General features: G+C 35.7%; 1 protein-coding gene across 2 annotated transcripts in view; it reads left to right on the top strand.

Annotated features, from left to right (window-relative positions):
- Positions 1-4163: 4163 nt before the first annotated feature.
- The window catches only part of OLFM3 (olfactomedin 3), a gene marked incomplete at both ends in the record, with an annotated part of 231933 nt that continues 212501 nt past the window's right edge, over positions 4164-23595 (top strand). The window contains one exon of one of the 2 annotated variants that reach the window (XM_080916193.1): positions 4164-4232. In XM_080916193.1, the coding sequence (XP_080772319.1) occupies positions 4164-4232 (69 nt within the window). Of the gene's footprint in view, positions 4233-4357; positions 4388-23595 lie in introns of those variants that run through there. The other variant, XM_080916194.1, reaches the window with a different exon arrangement.

Genomic DNA, 23595 nt, shown 5'->3' on the forward strand with positions numbered 1-23595 from the left:
TTTGAGTTCTTTGTATACCTTGGATATTAGGCCTCTATCTGATGTGTAGTTGGTGAAGATCTTTGCCCATTCTGTTGGCTGCCATTTTGTTTGTTTATTTCTTTCTAAGCCATTTTGGCAGGGCGGCCGAGCTGCTCCTTACAGCTGACAACCAGTTGAACCAGCACCATTTGTTGGAAATGCTGTTTTTTAAAGATGGATGCCTTTAGCTCTTTTGTCAAAGATCAAGTGACCATAAGTGTGTGGGCCTTTTCTGGATTATTTTCTGGACCAAAAAGTTTCATTTTTGGGTCTTCAACTCTATTCCATTGGTTTACCTGCCTGTCTCCCCCAGTACCATGCAGTTGTCTTTTTTTTAAAATCAGGATTCCTCTGCAATAAAGTTAAGGTCAGGGATAATGATCTCCCTTGAGAATTTCTTTTATTGTTGAGAATAGTTTTCTCTATCCTGTTTTGTTTTGTTTTGTTTTTGTTTATCCAATTGAATTTGTATATTGCTTTAACTCTATTTAAAATTGACTTTGAAGTTTGATGGCGATTGCATTGAATCTGTAGATTGCTTTCAGCAATATGACCATTTTTCTATATTAATCCTGCCAATGACCATGGGAAATTGCTCTGCCTTCTGAGATCTTGTTTAATTTCTTTCTTCAGAGACTTGAAGTTTTTGTCATATAGATCTTTCACTTGCTTGGTTAGAGTCACACCAAGGTATTTTATACTATTTGTGTTGTTGTGAAATGTGTCATTTCCCTAATTTATTCCTAAGCTTTATCCTATAAGCATATGAAAGCTACTGATACATTTAATTTTATATGCAGCCACATTGCTGAAGTTGTTTATCAGGTTGAGGAGTTCTCTGGTGGAATTTTTGGTGTCATTAAATTATACTATCATATTATCTACAAAGAGTGATATTTCAACTTCTTCCTTTCCAATTTGTATCATCTTTTTTGTTTGACCTTTTTTGTTGTCTAATTGCTCACTAAAGTACTATATTGAATGGGTGAAGAGACAGTGGGCAGTCTTGTCCCTGATTTTATTGGAATTGCTTCAATTTTCTATTTTCTTTGATGTTAGTTACTGTTTTGCTATATGTTGTTTTCAAAATGTATAAATGTTATACATGTTATACATTTATGCTTATTATAATATGTCCCATGTTGACTACAGTCACCAATCAAGAATCACAAGACAAACAATATAGACACTTCATTTATTTTTTGTAAGTAAATGGCTCTTTGGATTAACAAAGGGAAGATAAAATGGAAAGCACTTCATTGGCTTTCTCCCTGGCACTAGAAATGTTCCATAGATGGTTATAAGCAGATACATTACACAGTATGACCTCAATGTCATTAAATTGATTGTATGGAAATGTGATAGGGCATTGCCACAAAACAAATGACCAAGTAAAAGGAATAAAAATCTACTTGGAGAAATTAAGCAATTGTGCTATTTTATTTTATCAGGGAGCCAGAGGGAAATGGGATGCTGGTAAATATCTGCTGCTTTCTTTACAGCTTTTGTTGTGTAGTGGCAGGCTTAGTGGAGCTTTGATTTATTACTGAACTTGATTGTTCTCTACAAATGACTGAGCTTCTCCTAAAGAAGTGTGCTGTGTGTTCTGATCATCTGTTTTCATTTGTATTATAATTACCATTCAGTGCTCAGTTTGCATCTCTAGATATCACCAACCTCACCTATCAGTTCTTCCTGGCAAGCTTTCATATATTTTTTTCTTACTAACTCTTTATTGCAAATGCTACTCCAACCTATAAATGCAGAAAACACGAAGTTATAGAGATTTCTACATAGAATTCTTATTTCAATTACTGATACTGTGAATTCTGAGCTCAAAATATTTTATTTCGATGGATAAAATATTGTTACAAGAATACCTGTTGCTCTTGAATCTTAAGATTTCTTTGATGTTTTTAATCTTTCATTTTTGTGTGTGTGATTTAAGTGCAACTTCTAACATTTAAGCAAGAATATTATACATTCTATTCATAGATTCTTCTTTTTAAATAAAATGATTTTATAAGCTACTTTAGAAAGACAACAATATATCTAAATATATGTTACAAAATTGTTTATTTTCTAGTCTTATAAGCATGTAACAGAGTTGAAGCATTTATGAATAAATAATAAATAAGGATCATTCTGCAAACTGTCCTCATTTGGTGACTTAATTTTTAATTCTTTATTCTAATAGCAGCTTTTGACATGAGTGAGAATAAAGATTCTAAGTATGTTTGTTTATCACTGAAAAGAGTTTCATGTTATGCTTTCTTAATGATGGAAAAAAATTGATTTAGACAGCAGTTGTAAATAAAAAGGTGGCTATAAATATGCTTTTGAAATTTATCCCAAAGAGTTTGACCACAACACTGTAGACTCAAGGTAACTGTTTTTAATCTTTTTCTTACAGAAAACATGTGAAAGTGTAAAGGTAGTCATGGTTATTAGTTTTTGTTAAGCACTAAACAATTGTATCTCATTTTTTAATTCTGTGGTCTATTTATTATGTACAATTCATCCCTTCATAATAAAAGTTTTAAATAGTTTGCTTTATGTTATCTACACTTTGTAGAAAAACATAAAACAAAGAATTATACACAGGCAGGCATGATTAACATCATGTTAATAAGAAGTAACATGGTATGAAACTTCTGTGAATATTGCTGTCTTTACATCAGAATACTAACTAAACTGGTTTTCACATTGAAAATGGAGTAGTTTTAGGGAAAATTTAGAGGATAGTTTGTGTAGAGTGTGTGTCTGGTACCTCAACCGATTTCTCCGCTTAAGGTGAAAGGACACATAGGAAAGATCTTAAGCTCTGGAGTGCAAACCTTGATTCTTAACTACATATTACTTCTTTGAAAATCAGCAGTGGCTATATTATGGGAGATATGATTGAATGAGGACAGTTGTTCAAATGGCTGACAAATATTCCTGCCTGTTCATCTCACTGATAGAATTTACATTTTTAAGTTTCAGCCAAATAGAGTTGTCTGGGTGTAGTCAATGTTTCACAGTTTGTGTGGGTGTCTTGCTCTTACTTGTCTATTGGTTCCCCTGACTCCCTCATCCACATGTGACCACAGCTCAACTCTGAAAAACAAAACTCTTTTGGGTTAGTTCAAAGTTTACAAATAAATCATTTACTTTCTGGTATCCTGCTGTGTGCCCCTCATGAATATTGTCTTTTCCTCAGATGCAATCACAGGTCAGACTGACCAGGAGACTACATATTTGTGTATATATGGATATGGGGAGATATTTCAGTTGGAGCGACTAATGAATCATACCTTTACAAAAGGAAAACATAAAGCCACTTCAATTATTCCTGAAATGTATTTTCAGGCTTGCAGTATCTCCTCCTCCAACCCCATCCCAAAAAGTGTACACTGCCCAACTCAAAGCCTTTTTCCAATTAAGTATTTGTAAGTAGCAGCTCACGTCTCTGAATAATTAGATGAGCATATTATTTTTAACATGTGCCTTGAATAGAAAAATAACTACATTGACAGTTCACTTGCAAACTTTGTCTAAAGCACTAAATTTAAGAACAAGTCCTCTGTCAATGACAGAAGGTTCCAGTGCAGTGACTGTTTCATAACTGTGTACAGCTGACTCTCTGCAGCTCAAGTTGCCAGCAAAGGCTGAACTGGAGCGTAAGAGTCCTTTGGTTAACAAATTTCCTCAAAATATCACCCCCACCCCCCAACGTACAAAACCCCAGGAGCTGTAGTGATGTCATATCCGTTGTTCAGGTCTCCACACCTCTCAGCAATTACTCTCTTTATCCTTTTGAGTCAAAACTTTTGAGGTGGGTTGGCTGTCTAACAGAAGGGGAGAGAGGGTAGACCGGGGCGCACCAGGTGGAGGCGCTTCAGCACCTCGGCCAGCACCCGCGGCATCCCGTCCCAGCCTTCTGAGCTCCAGGACTCCCCACTCTGAGATGCCTGCGGAATGATCGCCCCCCAGGGCGGCTGCCTCTGCTGCCGCTGCTGCCACTGCCGCCGCCGCCTCTGCCTCTTTCCACTCTTCTCTCACTGGCAGGCAGAAAGTGCAACTGACGTGGGAAAGGTCTCCGCAGTGAGTGAAGTGGCTACATAAAACAGAGTAAAGAGAGGCAAAAAACCCACATCAGAATGCAGGCGAGGTCCAGCCTTCTCAACCTCCTTCTTCTGTCTTTACTTGCTGGATTAGATCCTTCCAAGGTAGGGGCAATATTTTGACTCGTTTAAAATAAATGTGCAAAATGTAACGATCTGAACAAGATGCCGGGGGAAATGTCCAAAACGGCATGGGGGACTGTTCTTTCAGCGACCCCGTGGGGTGTCTAATGCATCCAGGCTGCTTGGAGGATAACAAGGTGAACTACCAGAGGGCTAGCTTCTTAAGGTAGTGTCCTGGTGAGAGGGGGGAGGGACCAGAGTGAAGATAATGTGCATGGGAGGCAGGCAATGCGGTTCTCCAGGGAATTTAGCTTATTCGCTGTCCAGCTGCTTAATGTTCTCTTTTGAAGTAGGACGGGCTGCGCAAGGGAGTTTGCAGCAGAAACAATGCAGTTTATAAGCCCTGTGTTTGTGTTAGATGGTGAGCTTTCCCTTTGTTGAAAGCAGGGAAGCGTTTTCCAGCTGATGCTGGTCAATAATGCTCCCATCGCTGACTGCTGCGGTTTGTGTCCAAAACATTGGGGAGGCTGGTTGTAACAGAACAGCAGAGATACACTATCTGCAGGACCAAGAGACATTGTGAGAGGGACTTTGTGTATCTTTCCTTTTACTGAAAAAAAAAAAAAAATAGGGAACCCCCGAGGAAGTTCTAGTGATCTGTGTTAGGAGACAGGAAGTGAGAAGCATGTTAAACTAAGGAGAGCAATAGAGAGGATGAGTTACGATATAGCCGTGGAACTCTGTAAATTATCCAGCAATGAAAGTGAACACTCAGCTCATCTGGTACAAATCAGGGAGCGATGGAACTGTTTTCAGCGATGTGTGAGGAAAGCCTATTAGGGATGGATATTTCTGAGAGGCAAGCATTCTAAGAAAAGCATAGTTCTCTAGAGTAAGGGATAAGGCAGGTGATAAAATAAGGTATGAAAAGCGTTTATGATTTTTACATACTTACTTGGTGGACAACAACGTAACACGATTAGAAAAATGATGCCGTATTATAAAAGCCATATGATGCAGTGTTTTGAATTCTTTAAAGTTATTATATGAATTGACATTGTCTGTGTAATTAAAGGAAACAACTGACCATAACGAAGGTGTAGCCAACCACAATGTAATCCTGGTTGTGATATTTCAAAGCTTACCCTATGATATGGTATTAAATCATAATGGCATAATATTGCAGCCTTTCCATATCTTATATTTAGAAATATCTGAGAAAAATAAAATTTTATTCTAAACCTATAGTTGTCCTGACACTGACATTTTGAAAGCTTCAAACAGTGCGTGAGAGCCATGCTAACAAGCCTAATGCCATATTTTATATGCTAAGGTGTAGCTGTAGAGAATTTTAGACCAGATAAAACATCATCACTTTGTTTGTATATATTTTTATTTTTCCCTTTATGTCCCTGCACTCATAGTAACATATTCCATTCTGATTCTCAAATTATACTAAGGCTTTTGCCTACATTTTCTTATCTAATTTAGAATATCTTGTAAAAGCATACACTGAAAACACAGTTAATACATTAGAACAGGCTAAGTTTCTGGACTTACAATGAGATATTGCTTTCTGTGAGAATCTGGAAGGGTGGGTTCTGAGTGGCAGCTGCCTGAGTAAATGATGTGTCTGGGATCTTTAATGTATAAATACAATCGTTGCTGCTGTTACTTCTTAATGTCTTAATACATATAGAGTTGAGTTTCCCAAATAAGCGTCTCTGCTTTGATTAATTTGATCTTTGTTATTTTTATGATACATATGATTATTCAGTGACTTAAAACTTTCCTATTAGGCCAGTCTGAACTCTACATGCTTGGTAGCACTGAGCTGGGAAATCCACGGAGAACATGAAGCATTCACTTTTCAAACTGTGCTCAGTTTCCAAATGCTTTGAAATAGTATTAAAAGGCCGTATCATGACATTTTGCTCAATATTACGTGAAATAACTTATAATATTAAAAATAATACTAAGTAATTTAATTTACTATTTTTTTAGATTTGTAGACAAAATATTATTTTTATGAGAGTGAATAGAGCCTAATTTTGATTCACCAAACTAACTTTGCTTAACAAACGATATAAAAAAAATTTTCAAAAAGTAACATTGGGTTCTCACAATAATTGTCAATGTGACTAAAACAGCATTTTCTCAACATTAGTTCTGTTCAGGTTAAAAGTTTACGTTTATAAAGATTGGGATTTTTGTAAAAAAGTTATATATGATGAAATTAAAATTTAGTGATATAGTACCTCAGATGACTGAAATTTGGGGGTACACAAACATTTCTTAACAAATGCCACAGAAACAGTTAGAAATTCTAACCTGATGATGTTTGTATGTGGGAATAATACTATCCCAACATACACTGCAAAAACCAATTTATTTCCTGTGACTCCAAGCCATATACTCTGTGTTTACTGTAAGTATGAATATAATTATATATGGATACAGATAAAATGCCACAGGGGGAGATCTCTTGAAAATTGAAAATAGTTTAAGGTATACGGTTCTACCTCCATTAGGTAGCTACATTCTCTATCGCTCTGTGTTGCTTTACTTAATTTTTTAAATAGATGATAATTTATTATCACTAGTACCAATTTTGTCTCATGAAAGACTATAAGTACAGTGTCTGCTTTATGGATCCCCTGCCCCATGAGTGAAGTTTACTCCACTTTTTGCATATGCTTAATTTTCTTCCTCTCATCTAAAGTACTACAAAATTGGAAAGATTAACATTTGCTAGCCAAAGGAAGGCAATTTGCCACTAGTTAATAACTTGTATTTTTATGGAAAAATTGATTTTTCCCTCAGTAAATGTATTTAATTTATGTTTTCTTATTTAAAGTCTAATTAACAAGCTTTCAAGTCCTTCTAGAAAAGCATAAACTCAGGAGAATGTCATTGCTTATCTTAAGAGATCTCAATCAGTTCCATTGTAATGGAACTTCTAAATTATAGGAAATGTCCCCCATCACCAACAACCCAGTAAAACGATACAACTGAAACCTCTACAAAATTGCTTAATTTTTACTTTCATGACAAAAGAGCATCTCGAAACAGGAAATTCCTGGCAGTGGCTGCTAGAGGGCATCTCTGTGCTTTTAAACTGAAGGCGCTGAGTTCAGTAATGACCTTGATAGGAGAGCGGGCTTCTTTACTCCTTTAAAATAAAAGAAAATTAAACAGATCATTATTAGAATATGTTAGCTAACCATAATACCCATGAATCAAAACCCTAGAATGTTCTCCTCTGCAATGCTGAACCACAAAAATAGGAGGCTGCAAATATGTCAGGATAGGCTTCAAACAGAGCATTTATGTTGAAGCCCCACTTGGGGAACAACAGCTCAAACAGATAACAGAGGGGTATCTATATATTGTTGACTTGACTGGATTTTTAAAAAAGTTTATATCATAAATATTTTGCAAAAGGTATTGCTAGGGGAATATTGTTTGAATTGGTGATATATACAATCTTATCACTAAAAATAAAAATGTTTTGAGCTTAGCACCATGAAGCTAGTTCATATCACAAACATAAATTGAAACTATGATTCAGCAATACTCTCTGATACCAAAGAATTTTTCTCTATCCAAGACAGCAAAGCAGTCAGAACTCTTACTCTGAATAAGAAATTTCTGTGGAAGTCATATGAGTGTAATGAGAACTAAGGCATTTTGAATAGTCATATTGTTAAATGTTTCACAATGTCTGTTCAAAATGATCGGCCTAAATTAAAATAGAATGAGTCGTGATAGCATTTTCTAGGACTATGCAGTTACACACATGAAACCCTAGTATTGTAAATAACCAGAGTTCAAAGTAACTTATCTATATTTTGAAAAAGCAATTCCGACTCCCACTTTGTCTAAGTCTTCCATAACCTAATTGAACTTTCCATTTGGTAAAGGAAATACTATATCGTACTCTTCTCTCAGGAAAGCTGAAAAGGTTAAAATGGTGCAGGTTTCCTTATTTTTTTTCTTTTAAAAATTTATTTCTTATATCTTTCCAATTGATTGTTGTGTGATTCCCTGCACACTGTCAGATGGAAGCACACGGGGGCCATCATTTCTATTACTGCCTTTTCTCTTGATAATATGTGTATATCTTCATGACAGTGGGAAAATATAATATGAGGACTTCCAATAGGAAACTGGAGCCTAGATATTCTTTTGTGTGTACATGTGTGCATATGTGTTCATAGTCATGAACACATATGCAAAAAGTGTTGCAAGCATGTATAAGTCTGTGCCTCCATGGTGACCAGAGGTTAGTGTAGGGTATCTTCCTTGATCATGCTTCATATGGTTTGTACTTTGGCAGAGATTTTGACTGAACTTAGAGCTTGCTTTAGTCAGCTTGTCCAAGAGATTTTTCTCTTTTTACCTCAAGAAGGTGCTGACATTATTGGCACCCAGGAGGCCCATCATATAAAGACCAGAATTGTGATTCTTAATCTTATACAGTAAATGCTTTGTCAACTTAGCAAGTCCCTCAGAATAATATTCTTAAAATATCTTTGTTGCAGTCTAGAATGACCCCCTCACTCTAGATTCCCTACATGGTATACATAGTGAGATCACACACTCAGGGCTCCTAAAGATTAACTTCTTTGATAATCATATGCTGTTTTTAATCATGTCTGTACAAATCATAGCGTTCAGTTGGCCGATTTCTATACCACAGTCCTGTTCTCCTCTTTTCTCATATATGAACCATGAATTAAGCTTTCTTTCCGGTTACCTATCAAACTTGACAATATCATTTATCTGCCCAGTGATTTTGAAAGCCAAACTTTCATACTTTTGCCAAAATATGTTTTTGTTTAAACATTTTCTTTGAAAAGCAAAGTTAAAATGTATTTTCTCTCTGATACAAAAAAAAAAAAAAAAAACTGTTTTGGAAGAGATGTACCACGCAGGTGAGAGGGCTCCATACCAAAGCAGTCTGTGGCTGACTTTTCCTAAGCAAGAACATGTTTAAGAATGTTCTAAAGACTAAGCATTATTAGAAAAGGCTCAATTTCTGTAATAAAAAATATATCAAGAAACTGGATAATACTACACACTGCATAATAAGTAATTAACAAAAATTATGTCCAAAAGAAATCAAAACTTAATTGGCAGTAGTGAAGCTAAGGAAAGAGACAAGAAATGAACTTTTGTCTTGGTAGTTGATTTAAGGTTAAATTAGGCCCTGGAGATAATCTGAACATGATATATATTGTTGTTGGTATATATGTTTGTTGGTCCAAAGTACTTAAGTAATCGTAAAGAATGTTTTAAATGCTAGACTTATTTAAGTTAAAAATATATGAGTAAGGTGTGGTCCATGAACATTTTAGTACAACACAAAAGGACCTCTATCAAGTCTGTATATACTACTTGTTACTAAAAAGATGAAAAATTTTTAAATATAAAGTTAACGCTATGGTTGCAATATATATTTATTCCCTTGTTTGTTGCTTGTAGCACAGTACATTGAACACAAACAATAAAATCATATAAAATTATAAAATAATTTTTCAAATATAATTTTTAGGAGCTAGAGAGATGGTTTGGTACGTAAGAATACTAACTGTATTAACATGAGGACCTGACTTGAATCCTTAGAAGCCACATCCAAGCCCAACATGCCTGCATATGTCTGGTAAAGCAGCTAAGAGTAGAGACAGGTAGATTACATTCTAACAGGCCAACTCAAACAAGAAAGGGCAAGCACTAAGTTCCAGTATGATGACCTATATCAAAAGAATTAACCAGAGAGCAGTAGTATTGCCTCTATATGGGGCAAATACATAACACGTAGCTTTTAAAATACATTTTAATCTAGTATAAATTTAGATAAAAACCTGAAATCATAAAAACTATATTTTAATATATGTCTCTATGTATGCACTAATATATCAGTGGATCTTACACAATTACAGATAATATTAATAGATATGAAGATACATTATGTTGTGTATTTGGTCTAATGTTATTTTGGTTCCTATAATTGCACAAGAATCCATATATAATACACTGAGAGACCCTGCCACCAGTTGGTTATGACTGGTAAATAGAGTTGCCTGTGGCCAATGGCTGGGCAGAGAAACAGACTGGGGATCTTTGGATTCACTGGCAAGGGTACAGAGAGAAAGAAGAAGGCTTTTGAATTGCCATACTGGGAAAAGAATAAGATCTAAACTTGAGAGTGGCAGAAGAGAGAGCATAGCAATCTTTTAAGAGCTGGGGAAAGCAACCCGAGCCCTTCCCCATTGGGATTAGGGCAGCAAAGATGGAATACGGATTTTAATAAGTAATAATTCAGAAGTATTAGATCGCAAATATTAGCAATGGGGAACATTTGGGAGTGGCCTTGATATTTGGCTGTTTAAGGCATATTAAATATAAGGCTCTGTGTGTGTGTGTGTGTGTGTGTGTGTGTGTGTGTGTGTGTGTGTGAGTGTGTTTTATTCAGGAATCCAGATCATTAGTGCAAGTTGTAATGAACTCTTACTGCTTCCACTGGGGTGATTTTGAGAAACATTAATAGTCTCCTGCTACAGCATTTAGACTGTATCATTATATACAAATATTGTAATTCTGTCAATGGAACTATATTCAAACCCATAAACCCGTGTCTCATGCACTGAAGACTCTGAATCATACAGAGTATTTCTCATGCTCCTCTGGCCTTGCTGGTTGTCATCCTTTCAGAAACACTAAATTTGTAAATAGTTTCTCATACCCAGACTGCAGGTTTATGGAAATTTCATTGGAAACTCATCTCACTGAAATCTATATTCTCTTTATATCTCATAGGAAAAGAAAAGCAAGAGGAAAAAATATTTCTTAATTTCAAAACCAAGCCAAAGTATTTAGGCTAATTGTGGGCAGATCTCAGAGAAACTGGATACACAAACATAAAATTTAATCTACAGTTTACACTGCTTTGTGCCCAGTGTGTGAAGAATTTATTTTTGTGACTGTACCCAATATGGCACCAATGCAGTAGTTACATTTCTCTGAAGATGAAATATGACATTGAAGAACTGAGGAAAGAAGTTTTTCTCAGTTATAGAATCTGAAAATATTCAAGGCAACAAGGTCACAGAGAAGGATCCCATTTACAGTGAGTGTTGCTATGCTGATTTTTTTTCTCCCTGTTCCTTCACATGCACCTGTATTCCTGCAGTCTTTAATTGAGACTTAGAGAAAGTAAAGTTCTTGGCCTGATCTTGCTCCCTTGGTTTCTGTAATAACATTTTTGCTGGGCTGTTCATCAAATACTACGTACATCAGAGGAATGTATCACTCTGTTCCTCTTTTCTCAACCCAACCTGTGTCAACTATATGAAGAACAAGTATTTGAAACTCACTGAATAAGATTTCGGTATCTACATGTGAACAACTAGTACTGAAAAGATCATTTCGGCTCAGACTGCTTGCACTCCATACAATAGTTAAATTTACATGACCTCAGGTATACCTCCCATAGAACATTTTAGACACAGGACTAGAATTAAAACCAGTTCTCTATAAAGCAAAATAGAATTGTAATGGCATTAACAATCATTTTAACACTGATACAGAGAAGGATGCTTGTAGATAATCATTGGACTAAACATGGGACCCCAATTGAGGAGCAAGAGAATGGACTGAAAGAGGTGTAAGGGCCTGAATCCCCATGGGAAGAACAAAATTATCAACTAACCAAACCGCCTCAGCTCTCAGAGACTAAAACACAAACAATGAGTTCTCATGGAGAAACCCATGGCTCCAGGTGCATATGCAGCAGAGGATAGCAGCAATGAGAGGAGAGGATTTTGATCCAGTGAAGGCTCCTTTTCCCAGTGTAGGGAAATTCCAAGGCCCTGAGGGTTGTTGGGAGTGAGAGCACCTTCATGGAAGCAAGGGGAGGTCTAGGAGCATGAGAGTGGGTGGAAAGTGAATAACATTTAAAATGTAAACACAGAGACTATCCAATAAAATATTTTTGCAGCCGGGCATGGTGGAACACATGTGTAATCTGCACATAGAATAATAAGATTTCTAAACTAGACTACACTGCACCAGACTGGTACAAGGTAGCCAGGTCCTGTCTCAAACAACCTAAATTCATCCTGACAAACCAATAAAAATGAAATGTTTCCTAAGAATAGTTATCTCTCTTTTATTCTCAAAATCAGGTGCTGCCGTGATGTTAGTGCGAGGCAAGCCTTCTGTCACTCTCAACCCAAACCTTCAGGAAAATAAAAATCAGCATATTGAGGAAGATGCTTATGCTGTGGGACACACTCAACCTAACCTCAGAAAGTGTTATCATTCTTTTGTCTACATGTCAAGATTTTACCTATGTTTCCTATGCAGCTAAAATAGTACTTTTTCCATTAGTCTTGTTTGCTATTCCTTGTACTTTAAAAAGAAGTAATCCCCCAAAATGGTATCTATTAAAATAAACAAAGACATACTTCATCTCCCTATGGATCTATGGCTATTGACACTGTATCTGTCACAGCATAGGGGGAGGTGACTGGGAGTATGAGTGTACTTTTTCTCCTCCCAAGTCTACATAAAATTTTCCACTGACTCTTTTGAATAGGTGTTTACAGAAAATATACTACTAGTTGTGATTGTATCTCCTTTGTTAAGTCATAAGATGTTTACCATATTATGAATCTTTCTCTGTGTGTGTTTATCATTGCATTTGCACATGTGTGCACATGTACACAGACCAGAGATTCACGTGTTTTTTTCTACAACTGCTATCAACCTTAGTTTTTGAGATATATATCTCACTGAAGCTGGATCTTATTCACTTGACTACATGAGACTGGCTGACTTGCAGACAGATTCCAGAGCTCCCCCGTCCTGGTTCTGTCTCTTGAGCATTTCAATGCCCTACATTTTATACTAAGTTCTTGTGATTGTTCTTGACTTCCATAGCAAATACTTTACCATCTAATCCAAAATTACCCTTAAAAATCTCTCCATCCAAATCTGAAAGGTAGCCTCTTAGCTCTATGTCATGATAACTCTTATTTTCCTTTGCTATTTAATAACAGTCTCAGCTAATTTTACATGTATTCTGTATGTATTCAATGAATAAGCAAGTCCATAAATTTAGCAATTCAAAGCATGGTCTAAGAGAAAGGACTCAGTCATGTGAAGAAGATTCTTATTCTTGTGAGAAGTCAAGAGTAGAGTCTTAGAACTCATTTTCTTCAATAACATGCTTGTCTAGGAATTTTTTCTTTTTTAAACTTTAATTGGGTTTCTATTTATTTTCTTTCTTTTTTATTGGAATATCTTTGCAATTACATTTTAGATGTTATCTCTTTCCCACAATCCCATCCCCTCTTCTCCTCCCATTGCCTCCGTGAAGGTGCTCTCTCTCCCAACCACCCTCTCCCATCTCAGCACTTTGGTGTTCCCCCACACTGTCTCTCCTCACATTGATGTCAGAAAATGCTATCCTCTGCTGCATGTGTACCTTGGGCCATGCGTCTTTCCATGCGAACTCATTGGTTGGTGTTTTAGTCTCTGGGAGCTGAGGTGTGTTTGGATAACTGATAATTTTATTCTTCCCAATTGCTTGTAGACCCTTTCAGCTCCTTCAGTCTTTTCTCTAGCTCCTTTATTTGGGATCCTTATGTTCAGTCTGACAGCTGCAAGCTCTTCTGTATTTCTCACAGGTGTAACAGATAAGAGCAATTTTACTTCAGATTATTCATTAAAACTGTCTATTTTTATTTATTTATGTGCTTCTATTGAAAACATGATTTTTGCCACATGAGTCTTGCCCTTGTGATTTTAGATATTTTCACATGACCCCTCATTACTCTCAGAGTATAAATTTCCTGATGCTCTGAATAAAGTTGGCTATAGCAGGAGACTTCAGTCTACTGCATGTTTCAGTTCCTTTGTACCAAGCCCCACTGCTTCTTGGCCAGTGAACAAAGGAATCCATACATGCTTTAAAATTCTTTTTTAAAGGATATGTGGTTGTGATCTCTATTTTTTTTTCAATTCTCCCATTAGATCAGACACTAATTATGGTGAAAGACTGATTTCAGAACTTTTGTTTTAAAGCTTAGAAATTTTCTATCAGCTTATCTTGACTACTGCTGAAAAATTTGTCTCTTTAAAGTTTTTATTACCTTAGCATAGTTCTCTGTTATGCAGCACTCCGTGCTCCTGTGGCTTTCTCTACTGTGTTTCATGTACAATAGTGTCATTGTTCATATGTCTTCTTAACCTTTGTTTTGGTTTTGTATTTCAAAATGTTCATTTTATTTGCATAGATTATAAATTGAAATGTTTTATATCTACACATGTGTGTGCATATATGTGGGTGTTTCTTATAGATGTTCATAGCTTATATAATGTCTGACCTTTTTGATAAATCTGCACATTACATACTGTTTCAAAGTGTAGTCTGCTGCAGTGATTCTCAAACTCTCTACTCCTGCAATGCAGCACTGAAGTTGTGCCATCTACCTTTAAGACAAGGTCTCTCTGGTCCCCCTGTTTCAACCTAAGAAATATAATAACCAATTATTAAAGAAGTGTGTAGAGTAATGTGTATCTCAATTATAACTCACTATTATCAGATAATACACACTTTCTCATTAACTCTGTAGGTTAAAATACCCTGAAAAGATATGCCAGTAATAAAGTTATTTAAACATCACAAATAAATGGCCAAGTATCTAGATAACCCCAAAGGAGAGCATGAATTAAATAGGCGATCCTTTTAATGTTTCCAACCCAGTTGAAGATGATTAAGAAGCATTCTCCCATGGTGATTTAGGTAGCATTAAGAGGGAACAATTTGAGATGGCAAGATTTCTTTAAATAGACACTAGTTATTCAAAGTGTTGGTACACTGGTAACAAATTGCCACTGGTGAACTTTTGGCTTACAGAAGATGCAGTCACTTCTGGGAATGGCCAGTCTCTATAAATGTGTAGTGAATTACATCTCTGGAATTAGTAGCAGTGATTAATATCTTTACATCAAATGTGTGTCATAACATACCGACTAGGTCTTACTTCATATTACTATAGTTCAAAATAATCCAAAACATTACCCAGCTCAAAACTCATTAAGGATTTTAATCATAATGTATACAGTGCTGCAGACATATTTTGCTGCTTATATGTTGACTGACAGACAAGGAAGACCAGTTTTGTAATTAACTACTTTAAAACACATAGAGATAACTATGAAGAAATATTCAAAATGTTTAGAATTACAAGGCTAACCCCAAATATAGAGCTCTTAATATAGAGAGTCAAAAACCAGAAAGAATATAACCAATGAGTGAATAGTAGAAATCAGTTGTTTATTTCTGGTGTCTTCCCCTGTGCAAAAGCCTCACAAATGTCCTATCAACCAAAGTGAGAAAAGTGTACAGGTCTAAATATTTGATCAAAAATAAAAACTAGAACTTTGAGAAGCAGCAAAATTATAAACCAGAGAAATCAAAACAAGCAGAATTAAACACACACACACACACACACACACACACACACACACACACACACACACTAGGAAGTGCTTACCATAAGATCTAATGCCTGTTAATCCAGTACTTAGAACACTGCAGAAGGAATACTCCTGGGAGCTTGGGGCCTACCTGTGTTACAAAGTTATTTCCATCCAGGTCAACAAAGAAAATAGGGTAAAGAAAACTGAGAGAGAAAAAATGAAAAGATGATGTTAGGGCAGGTGATTTTTACACCTAGTGGGGACTGGATTGCTTGAAACGCTTGCATGTTTATACAGACACAAATACCCAAGTAACAACTAGTTCCCCATACCAAAACTATCATTTATATATTACATTCAGCGATCTGAAACATGGCTGCTCCTCATTTCTGTGAATATTTACATTTGGAGGAAAGTTTCCATAGTTTAACCAACTTTTACTGTTTTCTAGTAAGAAAAAATAGAAGGCAAAATTAAATGAATTCATTGTTAAACACATTTTCTCATTCCCATTTGCATCTTGATTTGCAAAGAATGAAGCAATAAAACTGAATTACATCTTGTCCACTTGTACATAATCATGTTGGTAAGGCATGTTTTTCCCTCTCTCAAGAGTTTTAAAGAATTAGTATTAATTTAGCATATAAATGAATATAATGGAAGAGAAGCAGCCATATCAAAGAGAATTGCATACATTAAGTACAAAACAGGAAAGTTATAGCAGAATAAATCAGTGTGAAATTTGTAGCACAGAAAGCTAGGCCTAAAACCATCTCCAGAAAAAGTTAGTAATCATGTTTTGGAGAATCTATGAATGTCTTGACTGGTTCAGTTCTCTGCGGTAAAAATATGTGCACATTAAATAACAAAATACCATCTTTCATAAACAGATAAACATTAACTCTTAATGAATTCTCAGTTCATCTCCATTGCATAACCCTTTTACCTCAGAATCGCACAGTATTTAAATCACAAACAAATATAAAAACTTTCTATTATTTTCAAAACAATCTGAGGTAAATAGTCATGTTTCATATGTGCATAGTTATATATACAACAATATTAAAAAAGGAGACCTCAAGCTATGTTGAATATTTGACCCTTTTATTCTGTATTCTTCTATTTCATCACTTTTTGAAAATTCAAACATAAATGAGTGACTGTCATAATGGTCCTTCTGCCTTCATCCACCAAAGTTAAAACAAATGATGAATTCAAAAAGAGATGGCGAGATCTCATCCATTTCAATTTTGTATTCAATCGGCTCTGATGATGGCTCTTACCACATAAACCTCCAAGCTTGAGGTCAAGTCTCAGTATTCCCAGTGGAAGGAGAGAAGATACTGTCTAAAGCGTTTCTCTGTTTTTTACATGTATGTGTGCCTGCATATACCTGTATGTACTTATGCATAAAATATAATAATAAAATAAAGCCCAAGACCCTATTATAGCAAACATTTACCATCATTTTGTATATGTTTCTTATATTAGGAAATGAGACAGCATCAAAGATACAAAATTTACTTTGAGTTAGATATGATTATAGAATTATTCTCAAACTGAAGAATATCTTTCAAAGATAATTTTCTACTACTCACTTATTTTGCTCATTTTTTGGTAAATATGATGAGGAAGAATTCACATTGTCTCCATCAGACAGAACTCTCCCAACATACAGTGATGTTGAAAGGTTAATTTTCATATCTGTGTGTATGTTCTCTGAGATAGCTAAAGGTGATCTGTGTATGGGGCTATACTGAAAAATCTGAGTTAAACATATTTCTGCCATAGTAGGTGCTTTCAGAAAAACATAAACACTCACTGCATTTCAAAAAATGATTGAGTGGTTGGCATTTAATTTCTTTGTACTGATAAAGGAGCTTTTCAAAGCATTTGATGACAAATGATTTATATCAGTTTTCTCATCTCATGGGAAGATCAAGAGCCAAGCCGTGACTCAGTACCAGAATGACTCTGCCTTCCTCACCTTCCATTTACCACACAAAATCTGATTAAACAACCAGCAGTGGCCAGCCTTTAAAGTAATTTATTTAGAAAAAAAAGTTATACCAAGGACAGACTCAGGAAGCATTTGTGAACTGTTTAGACACACTCTACAAAGTGTGTACAGGTTATAGATAGGCTTGTTTCTTTAATATCACCAGAGAAAATATTTTGGTAGTTTATTTAATATAAATGCGTTCAATATATTTAAACTCCAGAAACACATAAATTTAGGTCTAGAGATGGCTCAGATGTTAAAAGTACTTATTTCTTTTGCCCGGGATTCACATGAAGCCTCCCAAACACCTGTAATTCCAGTTCCAGTGGTTTAAGTTACTCTTATTGCCTCTATAAGCATGTTTTATATAAATATATATGTAAGTCAAAGATGAATATATATATATATATATATATATATATATATATATATATATATATATATATATATAAAATAAAGATAATACATCTTTGAAAATAGAAAGTGAAGAAAATCATTACTCTTTTAGTGAGTGTTTGATAATTATTTCACTTATCACATGGGGTAGACAATTTTCATTTACTCTAAAATAATGTTAAAAAATAATCATAAGAACCCATCTTTCAGAAAGTAGGATTTTATTTTATAGGTGTATATATGCTAGACACTTACAGCCATCATATTTTATGCTGTAGAAGCATCATAACTTTGTTTGTATTTGAACTGGAAAGGTTTGTTATGGCAGAGAATTATATAGTACATAAGGAGATATTAGGAAAATGAAACATTTTCTATTGGAAGAGATACCTAAAGAAAGATAACCTAGGCAATGAAGATAAGAAAAGCTAATGCAGCATAAAGAAAGTGCACATAGGAAGTCACAGAGGATTAAAATAACATGAGGAGGAATGGAGATCTTTTCTGTTTGACTTCAGTTCTGCTATTCCTCACTGTGTCAAGGCCGACGATGCAGATGGAAAGGAAGAGAACTCTTGGTGATATTAAAATGGCAAGAAATGACTATCTGAAGGATTGAAGACAAGATGCACATCATATAAAAATCTTTGCTAAATTCAATTGTATTACTTAAACAAGATGGGATATCTAATAAATGTAACATAATTTAGTGGCATTATTTGGAATGCTCAAGAAAAAACCACAATGCTTAAAGGTGCATATGCGTAAGGGCGACAGGGAGCTAAAGGTAAGCCAGAAGATATAGTGAGAAAGATACTTGTGATCATGACAGCTCACAAGACACAAGATCGCCAGCTAGACAGATAGAAATACAGGAAAGTTGCCAGTGTAGTTCTAGTGTGAATTTCAGATTCCAGATACAGGAAGACACAGGGTTTCAGTTCTGTTTGGAGTCAGTAAGAGCTGAGGTTCAGCTCAAAGCACTCATAAAGTTGTAACTATCACTTGCTGTATTTGTTCTAACAAGCCTTCAACACACTGAGTACAGTCAATTTACAATAGGGTGGAGACTTTCCACTCTAAATGGTACTCTTGTCTAGAAACAGTATCACAGACTTCTTCATGCAAATGTCTCACAAATTCTCTATGCAATGTTGCAGTAAATATTAAAAAAAAATAAGAAATGGTTTATCTCTTTGCAGTCCATAGGTCTCACTCTTCAGGGCCAGTTTTAGTTAGGAGCCACCCATACCTCTGTTGCCCAGTCCAAGCCACCACCCGGATCTCACTAGTTTGTACAACTCCCTTCCCTGGCCGTTTTCTACTGCCTGTTCTCTGCCTCTTCCCTGAGGTGTTTCTCTACCACAAAATCCCACTTAAATACAACTCTACAGCCTGATAGCTTTTCATACAGGTTTTTATATTCAACTCTCAATCTACAAACTCTCCACACAACAAGACTGCATCAAATAAACAAAGATACAAACTGCCTTTCTATATGAAATATTAGAACCATAAAATCCTTCATGTTTAAAGAAAAGTAATCCCACCTGAGTCTAGCTGGTCTTTGTGAACCTCCATGTTGTGACGACCTCCACCCTCATCCTTTGACCTCTCAGACCTCTCCTCTGTTTCCCTCCCTCACCCTGCCCAGTCACTGGCTTTCCTTTATTTTTTTTTAAATTTATATTTCCTTTATAAAATGGAAAGGTTCAGATGAAGTCACCTCTTGAGTCCTGGACTAGGTAACCGTTCTTGGAGAAGTAGAATTAACATTAAACTACAAACAGCTTCAGGACAATCTACAGTGCAATCTACTGCTAAGCCAAATTAATACAGAAAATTAACTATGACACTGCTTATGTGAAACTTTATACAGCTATATAACAAAGCGTAACTATAATATCCATTTGCTATATTTCTAATTAGTTAACTTTGTAGCCACCTACCTCTTTCAGTCATCAAATATTTTTATCTTAATTTAACATCTCTCTGAGCCCTTTGAGATTGTGTGTATCTTTTTTGTCTAAATCCTACAAGTTAGACTTTATGCACTGTGTTTTGTATCTTTACAACAAAATGTACATCAGTTATTTAATGTACTAGTCTGGGCATAAGGGGTGGCTCATTGATCAGGACCATATGCTGCTTTGCAGATTACCACAGTTTTCCCCACAGAAACACACACATGTACAAAACATAAATCAGAAAGATACATAGATGGATAAATAGGTAGAGATATATATTCACATATGTGTGTATGTTAAGTCAAATAATATTACTTAATTGCAAAAGGCATCATATATCACATCATGACATATAAAGTATCTTTTGCTTTTGTCTTAACTAGTTGCAAGATGAATCTATTAGATGAACCTACAAGTTTGCTATCACCAAAATTTTGGACTGGCTGCAAGTTGGTTTAAGATCCTGTATCGAATTCTATGTCATTGTTAGTTTATTCTGAACTAAATAATTATTTATTTTTACTTTTTCTTAATTCTCATGTAAATTAACATTAATGCTCTAATATCAAGAATCAACAAATGAGACCTCATGAAGATCCAAAGCTTCTTTAATGCAAAGGACACTGTCAGAATGACAAAGGGCAACCAACAGATTGGGGAAAAGATCTTTATCAATCCTACATTTGATACAGGACTAGTATCCAATATATACAAAGAAGCACCTTAAAAATGCTCACCATCCATAGTCATCAGGGAAATGCAAATCAAAACAACCCTGAGAGTCCACCTCACACCCGTCTGAATGGCGAAAATCAAAAACTCAGGTGACAGCAGATTCTGGCAAGGATGTGGAAAAAGAGGAACACTCCTCCACTTTTGGTGGGGTTGTAAACAGGTACAACTACTTTGAGAATCAGTCTGTTGGTTCCTCATAAAATTGGACATAATACTATCTTAGGACCAAACTATAACACTACTGGGCATATATTCAAAAAAACTCCAAAATCTAACAAAGTCACATGTTCCAACATGTTCATAGAAACCTTGTTTATCATATCCAGAAGCTAGAAATAACCCAAGTGTCCTTCAACAGAGGAATAGAAAGAGAAATTGTAGTACATTTACAAAACAGAGTGCTACTCAGCTATTGAAAACAATGACTTTATGAAATTCCTAGGCAAATGGATGGAACTCAAAAGAAGGATGGAGCTCAAAGAGAAGAAAGGCCAGAAAGTGGATGACTCAGTCCTTAGAGGGGACAACAAAATACTCATGGGTGGAAAAATAGGACAAAGAGTGGAGAAAATACCATCCAGAGACTGCCTTACCTGGGGATCCATCCCATATGCAACCACTAAACTCATGCACTAATGCTGATTCAAAGTAGTGCTTACTACTGATATGAATGGCTCCTCAGAGGATTTACCAGAGTCACACTGATTCAAAAGAGGATGCTTGCAGCTAGCCATCTGACTGAACACATGGACTCCAATGCAGGAGCTAGAGAACAGACTGAAGGTGCTGAAAGGTTGTGCAACCTCCTGGGAAAAAAACACATTATCAACTAACCAAACCCTTCACAGCTCCTAGAGACTAAACCACCAACAATGAGTTGACATGGAGAGACCCATGGTTTCAGGTACATATGCAGCAGAGGACAGAATTATCTGGCATTAATGGGAGAAGAGGCCTTTGGTCCAGTAAATGCTCATTTTCCCAGTGCAGTGGAATGCCAAGGTGATGCCTTCCTGGAGGCAATGGGAGTGGGAGGGCAAATGGGATTGGGGTAAAGAGAATAACATCTGAAATGTAAATACAGAAAATATTCATAAAAATATTCTATTATTTCAAAAATGGTAAAAGTTTTATTGTAACAACAAAATTAAGAGTTATTAGTTGAAGTCACACAAACTAAGCTGATGTGATTTGGAGAAAATAACAGTGAATGTCACAAGCTTGATAGAGCAGTTTGATGCTAATCTCTCATTCATAACCAAACTAATAAAGATCCAAAGTCAACTATTCAGTGTTATTTTTAGATTATCTGTCATGAGTCTGGCCGAATTAAAATCTAAGCATTAAAATCAACAAAACACAAATGCCTACCTTCATGGAAACTTTGGAGTACTTAATAATGAATTAGATAAAGTAGCAAAATGTTTGTAAAATCTTAGCACTTCATGTAGTAGGCAAACAAAATTATGGGAAGCAATGATCATTGTGTGAGAGGAACGAATGATCAGAGTGGACTAAACAAATATTCAGTGAATGTGATATTTCAACAAACAATAAAAAATAGATGTGCAAAGATAAGTACAAAGAATAATTTTCTAGGAGAAAAAATCTTCGATTTTACATTCAATGAAGCAAAGGTGCATGTATCATCTTTGAGGAAAGACAAAAGATCTAGAAACTCAGGCAAATGAGGAAAAGGAGGTTGCCAGGAATAGAGAAGAGAAAGTTATCATATCACCAGGTGAATGCCTGCAGGTATCTTTGTGGATTCTGAACTAAATAGGACAATATCCAGAGGGGTTTGAGATTAGATGGAACATGGTATAATGAATGTGTTAAAAAAAATCATCTTGTTTGAGTGGAAATAGTTTAACTTGAATGGCAAAGAAAGACTAGATAAAGGAATGCAGTACCTAGGTAAATACAAAAGTTATCTATAGAATCTGGCACTCAACCTCATTTCTTTTGGCTTGAGAAACAAGACATATATCTTGACATATAAAATGGCGGCAAAGGAGTACGGTGGTTTGAATAGGTTTGGCCCTTATAGACTCATGTGTTTGAATTCTTGACCTACAGAGAACGAACCTATTATGAGGTTTGGCCGTTTTGGAGGAAGTGTATCACTGTTGGTGTGGGCTTTGATTTCTCCTCTGCCTAAGCTCCACCCAGTGTGTAATCTGAACCTCCTTCTGACTGCCTGCAGAATTAAAAAAATCAAGATGTAGAACTCTGGGTTCTTTTACCACCATGTCTGCCTGCATGCTGTCATGCTCCTCACCATGATGATAATGAGTGAACCACTAAAATTGTAAGCCAGTCCTAATTAAATGTTTGCATTTACACTCGCTTCCTTGGTCATGGTGTCCCCTCACAGCAATGAAAACTGTAACTAAGATAAGGAGCTAATAAGCTTGGTTGTGGACACATTGATCTGAAAAGACTCTGGTACTCAGATGACATCCTTATTGTAATAATAACTCTTAACATGCTGTTCCCTAAGACCAGAGCAATTGGGAGAAAATAGACTTAAATAGGAAGACATCCTGAAAGATATTCTTTCCAGAGAAAAAATAAAGTATAATTGGAGAATATTATATCAATAGGAAAGTGTGTTCAGTTTGATGTCTTAAATGGGATAAATAATGTCATGATAAAATGATGCTTGGATGAAGGTTTATTTTTGGAGGGGGCATGGAGCTTCTTGAAAGGGAACAGGGGAGCAAAGTACGACTCATAAATAGGGATGAAAAGTCATAGCACATGTGAACACATGTAAACTCCCCAGTAGCCTGTTTCACCTTCTCAGAGG

The sequence above is a fragment of the Micromys minutus genome, assembly GCF_963924665.1.
Source record: "Micromys minutus genome assembly, chromosome: 4".
NCBI lineage: Eukaryota > Metazoa > Chordata > Mammalia > Rodentia > Muridae > Micromys > Micromys minutus.